General features: G+C 47.4%; 2 protein-coding genes across 2 annotated transcripts; both read right to left on the reverse strand.

Annotated features, from left to right (window-relative positions):
* Nucleotides 1-501: 501 nt before the first annotated feature.
* Nucleotides 502-12,800, reverse strand: HEATR9 (HEAT repeat containing 9). The gene is made up of 15 exons (XM_046674512.1): nucleotides 12,716-12,800; nucleotides 11,512-11,561; nucleotides 10,063-10,244; nucleotides 9,689-9,815; nucleotides 9,419-9,475; nucleotides 9,169-9,225; nucleotides 8,429-8,486; nucleotides 7,925-8,055; nucleotides 4,340-4,522; nucleotides 3,853-3,945; nucleotides 3,628-3,747; nucleotides 2,402-2,475; nucleotides 1,911-1,962; nucleotides 1,124-1,210; nucleotides 502-882 (listed from the first exon to the last, which is right to left on the reverse strand). The coding sequence occupies exons 1-15, from the start codon at nucleotides 12,798-12,800 to the stop codon at nucleotides 502-504; spliced, it is 1,737 nt and encodes a 578-aa protein (XP_046530468.1).
* A 2,392-nt stretch (nucleotides 12,801-15,192) lies between these two features.
* Nucleotides 15,193-21,315, reverse strand: CCL5 (C-C motif chemokine ligand 5). Its single transcript, XM_046676756.1, has 3 exons — nucleotides 21,162-21,315; nucleotides 19,834-19,945; nucleotides 15,193-15,701 (listed from the first exon to the last, which is right to left on the reverse strand). The coding sequence occupies exons 1-3, from the start codon at nucleotides 21,235-21,237 to the stop codon at nucleotides 15,614-15,616; spliced, it is 276 nt and encodes a 91-aa protein (XP_046532712.1). The 5' UTR covers nucleotides 21,238-21,315; the 3' UTR covers nucleotides 15,193-15,613.
* Between the last annotated feature and the right edge of the window lie 236 nt (nucleotides 21,316-21,551).

Genomic DNA, 21,551 nt, shown 5'->3' on the forward strand with positions numbered 1-21,551 from the left:
GGGGGCTAACAGGGATACAGACTAACAGAATGCAGGGAAGTCAGGAGCTTAGTGATGAAAGTCAAAGAACTGGTAGTGGGGATAAAAAGAGCTAGATTGATAGTAGTGGGGGATAGGTCAAGTTGGTAAGAGGAAATGGTCCAAGAGCCAAGCTTTCCAGGATTTTCTCCTAGTTTCCCTTCAGCAGCCCCCTCTTGGGCATAGGCTCAACTCTAGTTTTGTCATCAAATTCTAGGCATAGACAAGGGCTTAATTTAGGGAGGCAAGCTGGCCATCCAGAACAGCTTTAGCTCTGTCCTCTCTTTCTCATGAAAGGGGCATGTGGCTGAGTGGAAGGAACCTTCAACCAGGAGTGAGGAGACCTGTGTTTCAGTGTGGACTCTGATGAAGGGAACTGCAGTGGTAGGGAGAGTGACATTCATTTATTCATGTAGGGTAAGTATAGATTGTTTTCTCTGGGGAGCCTAAGAAGCATCCTCAGGGAGAGAGTGGGGGCTGGGCCTATTTGGAGGTTTTAGCAAGGGTCTGGAGCTGTCTCCTGATCTCTGGCGTCCAGGGCCCTATGACCTGTGACTTTTGTTTTAGTGGTTTAGAGAAACAGGGTGGGAAAGCAGATGTGAGGTAGGAGGCAAACCCTTTCTGGGCACTCAACTTTTTCTGTTGGTCCAACGTGGTGCTAGACTTTGCGTCAAACAGGTTCAGCTGTGCAAGGTGGCAGTCTTGGATTTTTAACTCTTCTGGCTTCACAGGCTCTTTTCGGAACCTTGTGGGCTCTGCCTTCTCATTGGTCCTAGGTGCCTCATATACAAAGAGAACCTTGTTCTTCAGCTTGTTTTGGATCCAGGGATCAATTGAAGCCAAAAGAATTAATGTTTCTTGTAGCTGCATTGAAACAAAGGCCCTATGGTTGACTCACTTAAGGCTAAGGCTGGGAGGGGAGGGGGTGCTACAGGGAAGGGGAGCTCTGGCCAGAGGCCACTATAGCCTTAAGGAAAGAGGTCAAGGGACAGTGTCTCAGGGATCATTCCCCTCTCCTCCATCCTGACAAAGAGGAAGTGGTGAGGATGGGTGGGAGAGGCTTGGAGGAAGGGTTGGGAAGAAGAGGTGAGCAGGAATGCCTTACCCTCTTCTTCACAGGCTGGTTCTTTTCCACATCTAGCATGTCTAGGAGCAAGTGGAACACTTGTGGGCTACGGACCCCCAGGACGCCCTGGCAGAGGCAGAATGAGAGCGCCTCAGTAGCCAGCCCCAGAAAGGTGCTCCCTCTATGCTCTTTTCTATTCTAGCCCCCTTGTCATGACCCTGTAGCCCGGAGAGAGGTGGAGATATGGCTTCCTAGCTGAGCTGTCCCCTTCTTTGCCTTTTGTGGCCACTGCTTTGGATTCCAGTGCACCTTATTCACCAGGAAGACTGAAGACAATTTCTGCAATATCTAAGCAATGCCCTTTACACCCAGCTCCTGTCCCTTATCCCACCCACCTCTAATCCTGAAGAAAAGGTTACCCTGAACTCCTGGTAGGCCTGGAATTCTAAAATAAACAAGCAAACAACCTCCCCAAACTTTACAGCTCTTTCTTCCCCTCAGTAACCCTGCTTAATTGCCTGCTCCCGGGGCTGGCCCCGTGGCCGAGTGGTTAAGTTCGCGCGCTCCGCTGCAGGCGACCCAGTGTTTCGTTGGTTTGAATCATGGGGGCGGACATGGCACTGCTCATCAAACCACGCTGAGGCAGCGTCCCACGTGCCACAACTAAAAGGACCCACAACAAAGAATATACAACTATGTACCAGGGGGCTTTGGGGAGAAAAAGGAAAAAAATAAAATCTTAAAAACAAAAACAAACAAACAAACAAAAATTGCCTGCTCCCCCTGCCATCAACACATCTGGTCAGAGAAGCAGAGCTGGCCTTACCAAAGAGATGATTGCTTCCTGGCGTGCAATGGCATCTGAGTTCATCAATTGCCTGTGTAGAAAGGAGCGTGTGTGTGTTGTGGTCCAATTAAGGGGTGGAGGGAGGAAGGCTGGTTGTTTCTTACAGCCCAGAGTGAGCCGGGAATAAGGCTGATGAGTGATGCTAATTTCATTAATTTCCGCCTCTTGTTTCTTGGGTCAGGAAAGGGCCTGGAGAGGAAAGGCAAATACTGCAATTTGCCAGGAGGCGCTAAATGACTATCATGTCTTACACTTGTCCAGAACTTTACCTTTTACAAGTCCCTTTCGTGTCCTTATCTTAATTTGAGCTTTATAGTAAGCCAGAGTGGTAGGTCTTATCAGCCCCTTTTTACAGATGAAGAAAAGCCCAGGGATCAGTGAACTGGCAGCAGGTTCTCAGCTCTTTCTGACCTGCCCCCTTCCCACAGCCTAGGATTTGGCCCTGGCAGCTCCCAGCCCTAGCCACTCACGCTTCCACCAAGTTCATCATCGTAGGCTTCATCTTGAGCTTTTCCACAGTTTCAGCCACAGCCTGCCTGATAGCCTGAAGAGGGAATAAGGTGGGGCAACAGAGAGAAGGAATGCAAGGTGTGTCCTTAGGTGCTTCACAAACCTTTATTGAACATTTACTTTGTGCTACATTTGGTCCTTGCCTTGAGGAGCTCATGGTCTGGTGGAGGAAGTAGACAAGCGAATAGGCAATTACACTACTGTAGTAAGCATTACAACGGCACTAAGTGTAGGGTGCAGATAGGAAGGTCTCCTGACTCTGTCTAGGTACCAGCAAGACTTCCTGGAGGAGGTGATGCTTCAGCTGAAACCTGAAGCGTGAGTAGGAGTTAACCAGGCAGAGGGCAGGGTGATTTTCCCTGCAGAGAGGAGAACATATATAAAGCCTGGAGGCAAGAGAGAGTACAGAGAGCTTAGGAACAGAAAATAGTTGAATTTAGCTAGGTGACGAAACTGGGACTCTTCAGAGTGGAGCACCCTGAGTAATCACACTGGGACAACAGGTATAAATCAGGACAGGGTCATCCTAAGCATTGCTGGTTGGTGTATGGCTCTGAGGGGGAGATTGGTGAGAGAGACTGGAGAGGTAAGCAGGTCTTGGGTGCTGAAGGGCAATGTAAGCCATCCTGTGGGCACTGGGGAGCTATTGAAAAGTTCTATGCAAAGGTGAGACACAATCTGATTTACATTTTAGAAGATTGTCTTTAGAAATTCTGTGGCTGGTTTTGTAATAAGCTAATAAAGATAAAAGCAAGGGTTTTATCACAGGAAAGGGTTTTAACACACAAAAGCAGGGTTGATTCTGTTTGTGGTGATTTAGGAAAGCTCCCTATAGGAGGAGGTGTTCAGACTGGTCTTAAAGGAGCAATCCTATCTTAATAAATAGGCAGAGGGAGAGAGGAGAGTTACTTACCAGTGGGAGTGATTAGCGTGAGGCAGTTTTTCATCTTGCGGGGGGGGGGGGGGGGTGCGGAATGACTCAGGGCATTTTAAACAGAGAACTTCCTGAGCAAAGGCAAGGTGGCTTGAAATCGTGGGTTTGCATTAGGGGAACAGGGAGTGGGTTAGGGTGACTGTGATACTTTTGGAGGGCTGTGTGGTGGGAGCCAACCCAGGGGAGATCTTTAGAGAAGGGAGAGGAGACAGGTTTGGGCTGTCTGGGCTTGGAAGCTTTGGTCTCACTTACAAGGAAGGGTTCATTATACATCTTCCTCCTGAGCGAGTCAAATGTGAGTCCCTCCAGCCCCTGTGCCTGGATCTGTTCCAGCCCAATGGTCTTGAGCATCTGGGTGGCTTCAAAGCGGTGCTGAGGGCAGGGGTGAGGGAGGTATGAAGGACAAACTCCCTTCCTCACCCCCTAACCCTGTCCTAGTGCCAGAGAAGAAGGGTACTAGGCAGCCCTAGAGCTTACCTCAAGGACACTGGAGTAGCACAGCTGGTGTAGGATAGCTGTGATGACTGCGGCTGAGTGCACATGCATCATCTTGACCAGCATCCTAAGTGCCTGTGAGGGGTGAGCAGGGCGAGGTGGGGTGTACATGGCCGAGAGGCATTTGGATGGTGGGCAAACCTGAGGGCTGAGCCTAGAACTCATGGGGAATAGGTGGGGGCCTTTCTCCTGCCTCTTGGCCTCTTGAGAGCACAAGTTCATGTGTGCACATGTGTGCACATACATGAACATCCGTACAAATCAAATATACACAGACACATATTGTCCACATGACACCATACTCATGTATATACATGTTCACAAACACACAGAGGACCCTGCAGTGCTCGCTACTGGTGAGGCTTCCTTTCTCTGTAATGAGGATGACAGCATCCAGACCCACCGAAGTCAGTACTGGCCTCTGTTTCCCCAGTGCTCCCCAAGGAGCCCAGCCTCCTGCCCCTCATACCTTCATCCTCTGGGTCTTGGGCCCTTGGCACAGGGACTGCAGCAAGAACTCTCGGGCTATTTTATTGTGTGGCCTCAGGAAACCCAAGCACAGGGCTGCCTCCATGGCTGCTTCATTTGATGACTTCTTTATCAGCGTCTGCAGCACAGGCACCAACTTCCCTTCGTTCCCAACTTGAGTCCTCTGAGAGGGAGACAGGAGGTAAAATGGGCAGGAGGACTCTGTCTTCAGCCAGGCTTTGTTAAGAGGGCAATTCATTGCTGTTTCCAGACCATTCTCCCTCCTCCCTAAAATGAATCTTATGTCATCAGATTATTTTACCCACTTCCCCTTATTTTTGCTATCTACTTGTTCCTGGGTACCATCCCCTCATTTCTGTATGATTTTATCTTGTGGATGGATCATTGTTACTCTCTTTAACACTTCTGCTGTCTTAATTCCTGTTATTTAAAAAAATATACATGTCATCCAACTCCTCTCCTCCAATAACCTTGTTTTCCACTCTATATCAGCCACTAATTCCCATAGAGAGACTTTATCATTACACATTACTACAACTTCTCCATGATCTCCATTTCTTGGATCTCACTCTCTGACCACCACCCTCCTATCTTTCCAGCTCACCTCCCAATGCCAACAATTGTTGGACTCCACAAGGACTAACAATCCATTGAGCACATTTTCACTGCTCATCACTTTCTTCCTCTTTACCCAGCTTAAATTCCATGGTCCTACAGTAATCATTTCCCTGCCTTACTCAACTTCTTTACCCCCTCTTGCTTCATGGTACTCAACTCTCCACTTACTCTATGCCTGCACTTCCTGGAGAAAAACACACAGTCATGATGACTGATCTTGCTTTAAATGTGTGAACACAAACCTCATGTAGACACTTAATGCTGCCTAGTAATCATACTGTTTTTTTCCCCAGGCAATTCTCTTTCCCACTTCCTGGCTCACACCTTTTCTCTGGAACCTCTAATACTTCTTCCTCCGTTTTCACTTGCTTCCTACTTTGCTGAGCAAATAAAAGTAACTAGAAAAGAAGTTCCAGAGACACCTACCACCACTTCTCTCCAACTTTCAACACCTGCACTCCTATGTTCTTCCTTTCCACTTGTTACTATGGACTATGACCATCTATCTAAAGTCAATCTCTCCATTTGTGTGTTAGATCTCATCCTGTCTCACTACTCAAGAACATTACTGCACAACTCTTCCCATTCTCTTAAAAATTATCATTTTTCTAACTACTGGGTCATTACCCTTCAGCATAGAAACATGCTGTTATTTTTCTTTTTCCTAGAGTCTACTACTGGTGCCAGCTACAACCCTTTCCAGCAAAACTTGGAAAATTGTCCATTCTTGCTGTCTCTCATTTCTTTCCTCCCATTCTCTCTTAAATCTGCTCCAGTCAGGCCTTCACGACCACCACCCCACCAAAATGGTTCTTCTTAAGATAATCGAGTCCCACATTGTTAAATCCATGTATCAATTCTCAGTCCTTATATTATTTGATGTAGTTGATTTGTCTCCTTTCCTTAATATATGTTCTGCACTTGATTTTCAGAATACTGCAGGGTGTCTTCTTACCTATTGGCCACTTCTCAGTATTTACTGCTTCTCCCTGACCTCTTAACATTGGGATGCTCCAAGGCTGGGTTCCTGATTCTGTTGTTAGTGATCTCGTCTAGTTGAATGACAAATGCTCTCTATATGCTGACAACACATAAATTTCTTTCTCTAGTTCAGACTTCTAAACTCTAAATTGTGTATCCAACTGTGTACTTGCTGTCTCCCTTGGAGGTCCAATAGACATCTCAAACATAACTTGTCCAAAACTGGATGTTCTCCAAATCTTTACCTATTACCTCCGAATCCGTTCCACCTGTAGTTTTTTCCATGTTAGTTGATGACAACTCCATCCTTTCAGTTGCTGGGCCAAAAGCTTTGGCTTCATCCTTCCTCATTGTCTTTTATAGCTCACATTCAACCCATCAGAGTTTTACTTTTAAAATATATCCAGAATTTAATAACTTCTTATGAACCCTACTGCTCCAAGCCACCATTATATCTCATCAGGATTGCTTCCATAGCCCCCATTATATCTCATCAGGATTGCTTCCATAGCCCCTAATTGGTTTCTCTCCTTCCCCACTTGCTGCCCCCACCCCAGCCTCCTGTTTTTCTCAACATACCAGTCAGAGTGAACCTTTTGAAATGTAAGTTAGATCATGTCACTGCTTTGCTACAAACTTCTAATGGCTCCTTATTCCACTCGGAGTAAAAACCCAAGTACTTAAAGTTGTCCAGAAGGCCACATATGATCTAGTCTTCTGTTAACTTTATTGACCTAACTTCAATTCCGACTGCTTGCTCTATACCCACTCTGCTTCAGCCACACTGGCCTCCTTGCTGTTCCTTGACCATGCCAAGGATGCTCCTGCCTTAGGGTATTTGCATTGATTGGTCCTTCTGCTGGTCATTCTGCTGAGAGAATCTACTCTCAAATATCTGCATGGCTAACCCCTTCACCTTCTTTATCTCTGCTCAGATGACACCTTCTAAATGAGCCTTCACTCTCTTCCATGTTTAAAATTGCAACCCATTCTCATTCCCACTTGGCATTCCTGATCACCCTCACCCTGCTACATCTTTTCACTGTGCTTGTCACCTCTAACATACTATATAAATAAGTTTATTCATTATTACATGTCTCCTCCCACTAGAATGTAAGCTCCACAAGAGAAGGAATCTTTGCCTTTTTGGTTCACTGATGTATCCCAAGGGCCTAGGACAGTGCCTCGCACATGACGGCTGTTTAATATATATTTGTTGAGGGCCAGCCCCATGGCCAAGTGGTTAAGTTCACGCTCTCTGCTTCGGCAGCCCAGGGTTTCGCCGGTTCAGATCCTGGGCGTGGACATGGCATCACTCGTCAAGCCATGCTGAGGCGGCATCCCACATGCCACAACTAGAAGGACCCACAACTAAAAATATACAACTATGTACTGGGGGTGCTTTGGGGAGAAAAAGGAAAAATAAAAAAAATTTAAAAAAATATATATATTTGTTGAGTAAATGGATGAATGATGAATTCTGTTTTATATGGAGCAGTAATGGGGTCAAAGTGAAAGGACCCTCAAAGGGAAAAAACTTGAGGAGTGTCAGTGGACTCTCTTGGTCCCTGTCCCCTTGACAGAGATTTTCCTTTAATAGGTTATTTTAGGGATGGTAATGATGATTATCATTTAAACAGCACAGGCATTGAACTAGGTGCTTTACATACATTGTCTCACTTAATTTTCTCAACGATGTTATAAGGTAATTGCTATCTCCATTTTAGAGGTGGTCAAACTGTGCTTTGCATCAAAAGAATGCTGGCTTTTCAGAAGGTGTATGACTAGTAAGTGGCTATGCCAATGCTTTTATTCAGGGAAACTATTCCTCAGAGAACTCCACAAGGACAATGTCTTCCCCCATCAAAGCTAGGAGCTAGGTTCCCTTCTCCCTGACCTACCCCCCAGCCAATACTATCAGTTACCTTGCCCTACTTTGCCCCAAGTACCGACTCATCCCAATCACCTTGTCTTTGGGGACAGCAGCCCAGGAGTTCAGAGCCGCTTGCAGTCCTGTCAGAGTATCCATCCTTTGCCCCTCATTTTGCCTCTTCAACTGCTTGATGAGAGCCTGGATCACGTACTTATTCAGGCAACCTGGACAGGGGGGTCCTCAGGTCAGGGCAAAGCTTCAGGGGCTGCTCCTCTCTGCCAGGATCCATTTGACTCCAGTGTGCCCTCAGGACAGAAGTTCCAAGTACTAGGTCCCAGAATGTTGCCTGTCCTCCCAGGATACCAGAGCAGCTGGCTGAGCATGACTGCAATTCCAGAAGCCCTCTTTCTCCCTCCCTCCAATCTCTTCTCCCTTTTCACCTCACCCTCCTCTCTCTGCCCAACAGTATCTAGCATAGTTCCCAGACCCTGCCAAATGCTCTCCACCTCCTTCTGTCCTTACCCAAAGGGGAAAGTGGCTGTACTGCCTCCTTTCTCACCTGTCCCTACTCCCCATCCAGGGAGAAGACATACTTACCCAGGATGGCTAGGGTTCGACAAGCCTCATACTTCACTTTCTCTGGACCAGTTTGGGCCTGATTTAAGAGGCAAATAGTGGAAACATGCCTAAGGTGATGGAATGTCAGAGCTTTAAGAATCATCTCAGCTTTTCATTTTACAAATGAGGACATGAAGGCCTAGAGAATGACCTGTCTATGCTCAAATACAGAGTACAGGCAGGATGGTGCAATGGAAGGAAGACAACTTGGGAGTGAGACTTTTGTTCAAATCTCTATGTGGTGTCTAGTAGCCACGTGACATTGGGCAAGTCACTTGGCCTCTCAAAGCTTCCATTTCTCATTAGAAAAATGCAGATACTACTACGTAATCCTAGTATTGTAAGATTTAAATGAGATTATGGCTAAGAATGCATGCTCCCCATTTATAAATTGGCATGTAAGCATGGGGCATTGACTCACTTAAGGCAGAGAATGAACTCAGTCCCAGTTCTCTCCTGGCTTTTCAGTCGAGCATCTTTTCTGTTAGACCAAGGGATCTACAGATTCCCCCTTCTTCATCCTTTTAGATCAAGCTGCCCTTCAGAGAAGCCAAGGGCATGAGATGGGGACATGCTGCACACTGGTGGCTCTCTCCTCACTGGATCTGACCCATTGTCCTTGCACCCTGGTGAAACTTGTCTGTGCCCAAGTGCCCCTGCTCTACACACCTCTGACCCTGTTTCCTCCTCTCTTGAATTCCAGGCAGCCCCAGACTCACCACCTGCCATAGTGCGTCCATGACAAACTTGTCGCTGATTCCCAGGCACCCTAGAGCCTGCAGGAATAGGGGTGGAGGAAAGAGAAGAGACATTGGACATCACCCTCAGGAGTTACCATCCTCTGGAACAGCTGGAGTTGGTTCTTGGAATACCATCCTACCCCCACCCTCCACCTCAAATATCTTTCTACTGTCTGGCTTAGCTAACTCCTACCTGTAACCATGCTTCTCCACCCTTGCCACTTCTCACCTGTGCTGCATAGAGCTGCTCATCCTCTCTGGGAGATTTCAGGCTTCTTGTGAGTTCCTGCCCATCCAAGGGAGCCAGTGGAAAGGAATAAAAGGATATAAATGTAGTTGTAGAACTTCAAACTGAAAGGAGCTCATCCAATCCAATCCCCTTTCTCCCCTCCCTCCATTTTGCAGGCAGGGACTGAGGGCTGAAGGATGGTGTGAGCCCAAGGTAAGGCACCCACAGGGAGGGAGTCTCCCCATTCTCCCTCCCACCATGGTCCCTGACCTTTAATCTTTGCCACTTCAAGGGGTCCCCAGTAGGGTCTAAGACCTTGGATGCCACCTCAGATTTTATAGTCAACTTGCTCATGGGGAGATGGAATTTTTGTATGGCAGCAGCCCCTTTGAGGTACCTGTGTGAGAAATTGCACAGGCAGTCTTGGTTCTCTTGTTCCCTCCCTCCTTATTTTACAAACTCTCCTCTGCCTCTGGTCCTGAGCCCAGCTCAGGTGGGACCAGAGGAAGACAGATGAACCTCCTTCCCCAGGGTCCTCTCTGGGATCTGTATGCTGACTTGTCCCGCCCCCTACCCCACCCCCTCCTTCCCCTCTTTCCTAGAAGGTGTGGAAGATGTGGAGAATAGGAAGGGGCAGAGCACACCTAGGGTGATCTCTCGTTTTCCGTAACATCTTCTGGGCCTCCCGTTCCTGTCGCTGATCATACAGGGTACGCCAGTGCGTGTAGATCTCAGGCTTCTTGAAGTAGCAGTAAGGTACTGAGTTTGGCCTGCTCGGGTGCTGCCTCCAGCACTCTGGACTTGGGGGAATCTCTTCCTTTGGTTTCTGGGGGATGTGAGTGGCAGAGCAGTCACAGGGGATATTCCTCAGCCAGGAGAAGGGCCAGGGTGAGAAGGGACTAGGTGAGCGAGATGACCTTCAGCCTCTCATCTGAGCTGGAGTTACAGCTACCTCCTAACCCACTGTGTGACTTGGGCAAGTTACTTCACCCTACCAAGATCTCAGTCTTCTCATCTGCAAAATGGATCTAATAATTCTTGTTCTATACTCTTCCCAAGGTGTTGTGAAGATCAAGTGAGGTAAAGATTGTGAAGCCATTGTTGATCTGTAAATCAATCTGAGTACACAGTTTGTTTAGTTGGGGATCTCAGAACACTTTGAGAAGATCACCTGGGCAAGGAGATGAAATGTCAAGGGGTGAGGGAGATGTGCAGTAAAGAAGGGAAAAAGACAGGCTACTGCTTACTCTTTCAGGCCCTCAACAGGGATCGATTGAGCACCTACTATGTGCCAAGCACTGTCATCCCTGCCCTCATGGAACTTAACAGTTTAGTCAGAAAAACAGGATTTCTTTAACTCATCTCTCAAACAATTGTGAAACTGCAGTTCTGATTGTAGTGGAAGGTGTTGGGTGGGCCAGAGGCCTTCTCTGAAGATTTGGCTAGGATTCATTCCTGTCTCTGCTCAAGGCCTCTTGTCTTTACAACTGATCTCCGAGCAACGAGGAAGAGGGCCTTCAGCCAGGGGTTCCCAATTTGGTGACTGAGAGGATGATAATAAGAGTTCTCAAGTGACTGTCATGATTTTAGAAAATGGAGCGTTGACTCACAATAAGTAGGGTTGTCAGGTTTAGTAAAAACCAAGCATATAAAAAAATAGGACGTCTAGTTAAATTTAGATTTCAGATAATGAATGCAATACTTGTGACATATTTATACTAAAAAAATTACTCATTGTTTATCTGAAATTCAAATTTAATTGGGGACCCTGTATTTTATCTGACAACTCTGAGGATCCCTGTGTTGATTAATAAAAATGACTCATTATTAAGCACTGCCTGCATAGTCCAGGCCTTGTAGATATTATCTCATAGCAACTCCCTTCGTAGGGAGCTGGGCAGGGGTTAGCCTGTGACAGAGGAAGCTCTTGAGGCTCCGGGAGGGAAAGTGACTTGTCCAAGTTCACACGGGGATAGTGGCAGCCCTAGGGGTGAGTGTCAGGGTTCTGTGAACTGGCCTTAAAGGGAAGGGACATTCTATTACCCCTCCTACTTCAACAAAGTTCCCGGGATGGCAAAAGTTAGGGGTCTTACCTGGTAGCAGGACAGGGGCAGGTGAACAGGAGCCATGGCCTTTCGGAATTCTGTGGTACAGATGAGACAGCAGTTACAAAGGTGGAGTAAAGAATAATCCATTCAGGCGTTCATTTATCCAGCATTTAGTGAACACTAGTACCAGGCACCGGGGAGGTAAATAAGGCATAATTCCTGTTGTTAGAGGCTTGTAGTTTCCTGGTGTCTTGCTGTTCAAATCATGGTCTGCGGAACAGCAGCGTTTCCATCACTTGGATGCATCTCAGAAATGCAGAATCTCAGGCCCCGCCCCAGACTTACTGAATCAGCATCTTCATTTTAAGAAGATTCCTATGCACATTGAAGTTTGAGAAACACTGGCCTAGTAGAGTGCTTCGAAACCTTGACTGCATATTAGAATTATTGGGGAGAATTTTAATATGCCTCAGCCCTCCATCAGACTAATTGAAACAGATTCTCTGGGGAGGGCGCCTAGGCACTTTAGAAAGCTCCCCTGAGGATTCTAACGTGCAGCTAATGGTCAAAACTATTGGTCTCATTCAGTGGTTCTCAAACTTGAGTGTGCATTAGAATCACCTGGAGAGCTTGTTAAAACACAGATTTCTGGAACTCATCCCAGGAGTATTGATTAAGTAGACCTGGGGTAGAGGATTCTGAGAATTTGCATTTTGAACAGATACTGATGCTGCTGGTCCTGGGAACACACTCCAAGAACCACTGGTCTAGCTGGTGAGACAGAACTGTTACTAGAGATTAACAAAGGAAACAAATGTGAAGACAGATAAAGGCACAGATGGTACAGATGAGGGGCCCATAGCCTGGCTGGGAGGATCAGGGAAGGTTTCCCAGAGGAGATTATACACGAGCTGAGTCTTCAATCCAAATAGGAGTTAGATAGATATAGGGGAGAGCATTAGGCGTGGGGAACCACTTATGCAAAGACATGGAGGTGTGAGAGTTGGGTAGACAGCAGGGTACGGATGTGCGAGAAGAAGCTGGGGAGACACACAGATGTCCCACCTTAGAGGACCCTGGAGACTTACCTTGAGGGCTGTGGGGAGCCATGGAAGTGTCAAAGGGTCTGCCCTGACCCCTCTTATGGATTTGCTGAACTCACCCAGACCTCTGCCTGGGAGTGGGAGTCAGGGAGCTTTCCCTTTCAGGGCCTTGCCCCTGACTCTGTTCCTATCCATTCCAGCCTCACCTTTGGCCCTTTCTGGATATTCCAGCCATGGGTACTTGTACATCGATCTGCCAACCTCCAAGATATTTGACTTTCCGTAGGCCATCCTCTTCTTCTCCTGGTGGGGCCAGAGGGAACCTGGGCATGAGGGGAGTACAGGCACGCTGGGGGAGTGGAGCTTGGAGTCGCTCTTGTGTCTTCTGTGGCACAAGAGGGACTGGTGAGGCGTCTGGCCTTTTGGAGGTAGAGGATTCCAAGTGCTGAGCAACCAGATCTCCTAGGTAAATAGAACATTCCAGTTCCATTCTTGAGCCCCAGCCCTGACATCTACTGGCCTGTGAATTGAGCTGGCCACTTTATCTCTGGGGCTTCAGTTTCCTCATCTGAGAAGTGCAAAAGTCATATCTGTCTGGCTAACTAGGGGGGCTGTGCTGAGGCATAATCGAAAAGAAAGTGAAAGCCTATGGTGAACTGTCAAACTCACTTAAGCCCACGTTAGAGGCAGGGCTTGTTCTTAGGATTAGTTATCAGGAAAATGGCAGAGATGGAAAGGCCCTTTTATACACACATCTCCCTCCTCGGCAGCAAGAGACTGAACTCTTCTCTGTGTGGTGAGGAGCTGCCATTCATACCTCCTACTTTTGTATATGCTGTTCCCTCTACCTATCAGGGCTTTCATTTCCTTTTCTACCTGTTAAACTATTTCTCAAATCTTTCGAACTCCATTTAAATATTATCTCATCTCTCGGTGTCTTTTCTCCCCCGGGCACCCTGCCTCACCCCATTCAGTGGTGTAATCCCCCTGCCCTACAATGTGACCACAGCCCTTTGTACAGTTGCTTTAAGTGTTTATCATATGTTTAATCTGTTCATAGGTACTTCCTCACTGGACTGTGAACTGCTAAAAGTAAAGATTGTGGCTTGTGGCTCATTCACTTCTCTATGCCGCCCCTATTCCCACCCCCCAAAGCCTAGCATAGTGCCTGGCATACAGCAGGCAGTTCGCTGTAGCAAGAAACATGGGCCACCGAGTCATCAGACTTAATACCACCACCAGTAAACTGACATCTTGTGCCCTGATGTGCTGCACTGAGAAAGACAGTGTTACCCATGTGGTATTCCTGCCAAAAATGTTTAACTTGAATCTCGTTATGAGGAAATAATCAGGCAAATCCAAAGTAGGAAGTATTCCACAAAAATCTGGTCTGAACTCCTAAAAAAGTATCAATGTACTTAAATACAAAAAAAGTCTGTTAAAGGACACCAAAAAGACACGACAGCTAAATTCAATATGTATACTTAATTGGATCCTTGATTTAAAAAAAAACAGCAATTGGGACAATTGTGGGGATTTGATGATGGACTGTATATTAGAAAATAACATTGTGTGGATGTTAAGTTTCCTGAGTGTGCTACTCATTTTGTGGTTACAGAGAACGTCCTTGTTAGTAGGAGATAGGTACTGAAACATTTTAGGGGCGAAGTGTTATCACACCTGCAACTTACTCTCAAATTCAGAAAAAAAAATGTGTATACCAACCATTTATATTATATGTACACACACACATATGCACAAAGATAAAGCAAATGTAGTAAAATGTTAATATTTGAATCTAGATGAACGGTATATGGGTGTATTCTTGCAAATTTCTGTAGGTTTTAAATATTACAAATTAAAGATGGAAAACAAAAAAAGTACCCCATGGGCTGTGGCATTAGACCTGGTGAGGTTAAATGTTGATTGTACCCCTCCCCCCCTTTTTTCTTTTTCTTTTTTTTTCTGTTTTGGGCAAGTTATTTCCCTCTTTTGCCAAGGATTTCCCCAACTGTGAACAGGGTTAATAATCTACCTAGCCCAAAGGGTTGTGAGGATGAAGGGTGATGAATGTAAAGGGCTGACACTGCCTGGCACATAGCGCTCAGTTAATACTAGCTATAATTGTGATGATATATATTGTCAATATGTTCATGTGAAGGGACACATAGATGGGAAAGTTGGAATACTCCCACCTTAAAGGTGTGGTGGCAGAAAACCACATAATACCTCATTCTCTTTATTTGAAAGAACTGAGATATTTGGGAATTGCCACTAAGTCCCATTCCAGGAGCAAGAGTGGTGTTAAAGAAATCCACTGGGGATAAAGTGTAGGGTAGGCTAGGGTGGAAGGGGAGCAGAGTGGGTAGAAGGGCCAACCACAGTCTAAGGAAACTGGGAGATGTGCTATGGCAGGGAGTGAGATAAACTCTTGGGGACTTTGGGGTGGTGATGTAGTGACCGTTGTTTCCCCCCAGAGTGGATGAGCCATAGTTACTTTACCTGCCCTGTCCTGCCCTGGACCCTGCTTAGAGAGTTTGTGCTCCCAGGCCTGCTCACTGTGCAGGGCCACAGCCCCCAAATCTAGGGTAGACGCTGGATGTGTACAAGCCCGGGGCCCCTTGTGTGCTTAATGCTCCTGAAGAAGAAAGGTTCCCGAGGAGAAAATCAAACAGGAGGCAGCTTTGTAATTGCCTTAAGAATTTTAATGGAAAGCTGATTTCTCACATTTGCCAGTCAGCCCTTCCAAGTGAGGGACCAAGAGGGAGCTTTGGCCATGGGACATTTCCATAGGAGTCCAACCTTTCTCCCCTCTTCACCTCCAGAGGCATGCTGACTTCCTTCCTGATCACAGAACCATAGGCGAGCCGAGGGGCCTGATGCTCAGGCCTAGAGACTTCCTGTGCACGAGGCAGAGCCTCAGAAGCTCTTGGAGGCTTTGGATGGGGGAGGCTTTTGTAACTGCTGCCGTGTGCTGGAATCTGCGCCCTCCAAGGAGCGAGTGGGAGTAGGGGGTTCGGGGGAAGCCTCCCAAGCAGGTTAGGACAAGAGCAAGAAGCAACAAGAAAGTTTGCACAAGTTCAGGTTCGAGATGCCCTCCAATCCTAGCTCATCTCCAAAGTGTTGATGTACTCTCGCACCCATTTCTTCTCTGGATTGGCACACACCTGGCGCTTCTTTCGGGTGACAAAGCTGTGGGAGAGAAGAGGGTGAGACTTGGTCAGCACTGGGACAGCCAGTTTCGAGGATAAGGCAGATTGAGGCATAAGGGGAAATGATGATGGTACTGTTTGGGTATTTTTAGAGCTCCATAAGATTGTATTTGTGGCTTTTTTTTTTAAGGTTGGTACTTGAGCTCACTGTTGCCAATCTTCTTTTTTTTTTTCTGCTTTATCTCCCCAAATACCCCCAGTACATAGTTGTATATTTTAGTTGTGAGTCCTTCTAGTTGTGGCATGTGGGACGCCACCTCAGCATGGCCTGAGGAGCAGTGCCATGTCCGCGCTTGGGATCCGAACCGGCGAAACCCTAGGCTGCTGAAGTGGAGCGTGTGAACTTAACCACTCAGCCATGGGGTCGGCCCCTGTATTTGTGGCTTTTAAGGAAAGGACATTTCCTCTTCTTTTGGGTCAAAGGGCTTCAAGCCAGAAGCAGATCTGTGTGCATTTTAACCCACAAACACATGCAGCCTGGAGAGTTAAGGGCATATGGGGCCTGAGGAGCCCAGGGTTAAGCTGGTTAACCACTAGCGTTTTCTCAGCACTTCCTCTGTTTCAGACCCTGTGCTGGGTGCTCAAGATGCAGAGAAAAGGAGATGTCCTCTAGGAACTGTGTCATGGCAGAATACATGGGGGGTAAGAAGTGGTGAAACAAATACATGATTTGGCTTTAGATAACACAGTTCCAGGCACAGGGTAGATAACTCAACAAATGAACACATCTATGCATGTGTGGGTGAAGAAAGAAGGACATGAACTGGAGTCTTGATTTCACCAATTACTAGTAGGATCACCATGGGCAAATCACTTAGAGCTTCTGAGTCTATTTGCTTACCTGTAAAATGAGCATAGAAATAATTCCTACTTTGCACAATTGTTTTGAAGCTCCAATGAATAGCTAAGTGTGAAGTAGTTTCGAAAAATGCCATACATGTGTTGTTATTGGAATACTGTGGGACCTCTGCTTTGGGGTGGGTCAGAGTAACTTGAAACCAAATGTCCTGGTACTGGACCATGTGGCTCAGAGAGGTCGTGGGCCCTGAGATATTGGCAATGTCAAAGCACTTCTACCAAATAACCGGCCAGAATGTGGAGGCCCATGAGAGCTAGACGCCTTATCTCTACAGGTGTTGGTGGTGTAAGTTTGAGGTATAAAGGCTGGGGGTCGGGGGCTCAGTCCGGCTGCATGTCTCACCTGTTTGCTGGGAGGCTGGCCCTATCAGGAGGAGACCATGGGCCTGGATAGCACTGCTGCCAATTAACGTGTTACTTTTGGGTCAGCCCTGCCTACTTGGACCTTCCTCATTTTGGCTTCTCCTTCAGGATGTTTTCCCGAACCATTTTGACCCCAAATGTTTTCAAAGTGAAAAGGCTTAGGTTGTCTGGTGAGAAGGAGGATTTCTTGGTTCCTCTTCAAGCTCTATCATGGATAGTATTTGCTCTCAGAAAGCTGCTTGCCCTTTTCTGAGCCTCTCTCAGAGCCACTTGACTCTCTCTCTTTCTCCCACCCTGGTGTGCAGAGAAGAGAAAGGGAGCAGAATGGGTATTCTGGGCTCTTGCACCTCCTAGTGTTTGTTTGCTTATTTGGGGTGGTGAGGAAGCGTGAGACCCAGAAGCTTCTGCCCCTGTGCAGCCAAGGGTCATACAGGAAATCCTGCCAGACTCACTGTTCTCTCCTCGGCTCCCTCAGCCTGTGGCCAGGAAGTCAAAAGGCCAGGAAACCAACATCTGGAGGGTTGCTCAGACCTCCATTTCCTCCTCCTCCCTGCAGAGTGTGAGACTGGAGAACGGCCCCTCCGTCCAAGCTTCTCTCCCTGCCCCCATTTTGGGGACCCTCTACTTGCCTGACTTCCCTCCTACCTCTCTTCCTGCTCCGTCTCATTGGTATCTTCCACCTTCACCGGCCCCTTGGGAGCAGGTGTGCTCAAAGTTGCTGTCCTTTTCTGTGTTTTTTCTCAAGTCTCTGGCACATGACGGGTGCTTAATGGATGTTTATTGAATGAATTAGCGAAAGAATGAATTGCATTGGCTCATCAAGTTTCCCTTGTCACTTCTATGTATATAATAATACATTTAAAGGAGGAGGAGGATGATAAGTGAACACTTAGCAGGCACCTACTGTGTGCCAGGGAATATTCTGGTTTTATCTTTCATTTTATTATTCTCACTTGGACCCAGTGAGGGAAGTACTTTTATTTTATTCCACTTTGCTGGTGAAGAAATTGAGGCTCAGAGCGGTTCAGTGATGGGCCCAAGCTCTGGCAGCTCCCAGTGGGCAGGGCTGGGATTCTAACAAAGGCAGACTGGCCCTGGAGCCAGTGCCCCCCAAGATTATGCTGTATTGCCACTCTTACATTGGGAGACCCCTTCCCTAGAGAAGAATGTCATAGCTCTAGCCCTAATACTGTTTCTTCAGCTACCAACCCTTGGTCTCACACTCCCTGCTGGACATTTCCACAGGGTTGTCGTGCTGGCACCTTGGCCCTTTCCTCTTTAAACAGCTCTTCCTCGAGACTTCAGGAGGCCCTCCACTTCTCCAGCTGTCTGGGCTGAAACCTCAGCACACCCTCAACCCCCCTCTTTTCCTTGCTCCTGACCTCCAGTCACCTATCAGGGCTTACTGATTCCACCTAGGAAGGTTTCTCCCTCGTCTTCCTTTCCCTTCAGGTACTGCCGAGCCTTCAGCACCACTCAGGTGGGTAACGACAACGGCCTCGTAACTGGACCCTATTCTGTGGGCCTTCTCTGTTCCAGCTCCTTTCACACTTGGCAGCACTGATGCTTTCGCTTCATTGTGCTGACACTCAGGGCCCTCAGTGCTTTCCTACATGGAGACTCTGACGACACGCCCTCTGCCTGGCACACCCCGCCCCTCAGGCTTTTCTCTGCCAGTCCAATCCCACCTCTGACAGCAGCACCCTTTGCAGCAAACCTCCCTAAATCCCTTCCCCTCACCCCCGAAGCTGGATGTGTTCCCCCTCTCCTCCTTCTGTCATGTTCTTGTGCACGGTGCTCTAGTCGTTGCTGCGTCTGTCTCATCCCTCTTATTAGACTATGAGTCCCGTAAGGGCAGGCATGGCGGTTTATTAATCTCTGCCTGCCCATAAGTGCTCAAAGGAGGGTTTCTTTTCTTTTGAAAAATACTTGTTTTCAGAAACAAAATTTGTAGTGCTAAATATTACCACTATACTTCAAAGGATTCACCAGAACCACAGGCCAGCTCTGAATACCTATAACGTTGCCAGTGTCACAGGAATTTTCAGATTAACAAACTTTGCCATTCTATAGGAAACTTCACGATTGCCTGATTTTCATTCTTTAAGTCTCTATCATCTTAAATTTCTTAAGCAACTATCGCTATTGAACTTGCTATAGTAGAAAGAGGAGGCTCCAGAGACAGGCTCCATCCTTCACTTACTGTGCAACCTTGGGCAAGTCACTAAACCTCTCTGGGTCTCAGTTTCATTATCTGAAACATGGAAAAAATTATGCTTTCCTGTCAGGGCTGTTATGATGAAATTTAGAGATAATGCATGTAAGACATTTGACACACAGTAGGCACTTCTTAGATAGTAGGGATTACTATATTTTCCCAAATATGTTAGCATGCATATTTAAAGGAGAATCTCATTTTATTTCTTCATCAATCAATCAATAAAGGTTTTTATTTTACACTCTTGACTACAACTAGGGCCCTGACCTCTGACCTCTCCTCCCTGGTTCCTCTGAGGTTGTGGGTGGATTTGACTGGGTGTGGGATATGGAGGAATTTGGGGTTCTTAACTGGAAAGGGATGACTGAGTCGATCTTCTCCATGCAGGGGCATTGCAGACTACGTTCAAGTAAAAGTCAGTCCGTAAAGATCTGAGACCTAACCTAGTCCATCAGAGTGGGGAAGATCCTCCAAGAATGCCTTGTTTAATCCTTTTACATGACAGCTGGGGAGTCTAAAGCTCCAGAGCGGGGAGCCATGGCTCTTTGAGCAGCAGGAGGATGGGTGGGAGCGGATAGGCCATCCTCTCAGAAGGCTCCTGGGGGGACTGGCCCTGGGACAAAAGGTCACCCTTCCTCGCCCCCCTGGAGGGTTCCACAGAGCTGAGACTCACACGACTGCTGGCATAGAGCACTTGCTGCTGGTGTAGAAATACTCTTGGATGTGGGCGCGGGGCAGTGGGCGGGAGATGTAGGCAAAGCAACAGGGCGTGGTGTCCGAGGCATCTGGGAGAAGGAAAGAACGAGACCCCTGTATTCACTCCAGTGCACTCTGGGTGTTGTGCTGGGTACATTACATGATTTATCTTGAACGGACTATTATCTTCCTTTGATGAAACTGAGACTCAGAGAGGTAAAGTCACTTGGCCATGGACACACAGTGGCAGAGTGGGGATTCCAAGAGAGGACTGAGAGGAACTCCCCAATTGCTCATCGAGACCTTGATCCCAGCTTGTGTCCTCCCCTCTACACCGTAACTCCATGCCTTTGGCTCTCAGGATATGCTGGGTCCCCTCCTGGCTTGTCTTGGGCCCTCTGCCCTTACCGTTGCCCTCCTAGGATCCTCAGTGGATTCAGAACCTGGTTTCTTTGAGCCCTAGGGTGGGGTTGGGGGAGGCTTCCAAAACTGAGACTTTATAGCTCAGCCAGGACCCCTCAGAGGGGCCTGAAGATGCATATTGCATCCTGGGAGCCTCTGGCTGGGGCATAGTGAGAAAGGCTCTGAACAGAGAAGAAGGACTTTTTGCTGGTCAATTAATTCAGGATAACCCTGGGAAGTGTCAGTTGCCATTTCTCAGCAGAGTAGGAGTTTTCAGGAGCCACATAGAACTGGGTTTGAACACCAGTTTCCCCACTTCCTAGCTGTGGACCTTGGGCAAGTTACTTCACCTCTCTGGGCCTCTGTTTCCCCATCTGTAAGTCAAGGATGCTACTCAAAAAGTAGTTGCGAATATTAAATAAGATGATATATGTAAAGCAATCAGCACAATACTTAACCCACAGTAGGCATTTAATTAGCTCTTATTATCCTCTCTCAAGCCCCTTTTTTTCCTTCTATGAAATAGAGGAAACTATGACTGTCCCAGGAGGGTTTTAGTTAATTGCTTAGAATTTTCTTAGAAATCCTGCTGGTGATTCATGTTTTGAGGTCAGCTTGAGCTGCCCCTGCCTACTAATATTAATATCCCCAGCATCAGTACACACTCAGCACCCACAGGGCTTGGGATATAGACCTTGAAGACACAGAAAAGTCCATCAGAGGGTTCCTGCCATGAGGTGGCTTAGAGATCTATGAGGGACAACTGACACTGGGGTAAAGCAGTACATAAGAATGTAAATCATAGGGTTCAGACAGCAGAAATGCTGCAGTCAGCAAGAGGGCAAGGTCTAGGCCAGTCTGAGGGTCTGACTCCGGGGGCTGTGGTGCAAGACCCGGACTTACATGGGGAGGCAGATGCAGGAGTGCAGAAGGCGGCAGTGGCGAGGATGACCGCCAGGGCAGCTGCGAAGACCTTCATGGTACCTGTGGGCAGAGGCTGTGGGACATCCACACGCTGTCTCAGGATCTTCTGCAGGGACCGTCTGCAGCTCAGGCTGCCCCTTTATAAGGAGTCAGGCCAGTAGGGGGCGCCCCCTAAAGGGGAGTTTCCAAAACAGCAGCCACGCATTGGCTGATAGCTTAAGAGAAATTGCACAAACGGAAAAGAAAACTGAAATAGCCTCTGGAAATTTGAGTCTCTCTCTCTCTCTCTCTCTCCTCCTCACCACCCTCTGATCTCTCTCTTCTCCTCACCACCCTCTGATCTCTCTCTCCTCCTCACCACCCTCTGAT

This window comes from Equus quagga, chromosome 11, assembly GCF_021613505.1.
Source record: "Equus quagga isolate Etosha38 chromosome 11, UCLA_HA_Equagga_1.0, whole genome shotgun sequence".
Lineage (NCBI taxonomy): Eukaryota > Metazoa > Chordata > Mammalia > Perissodactyla > Equidae > Equus > Equus quagga.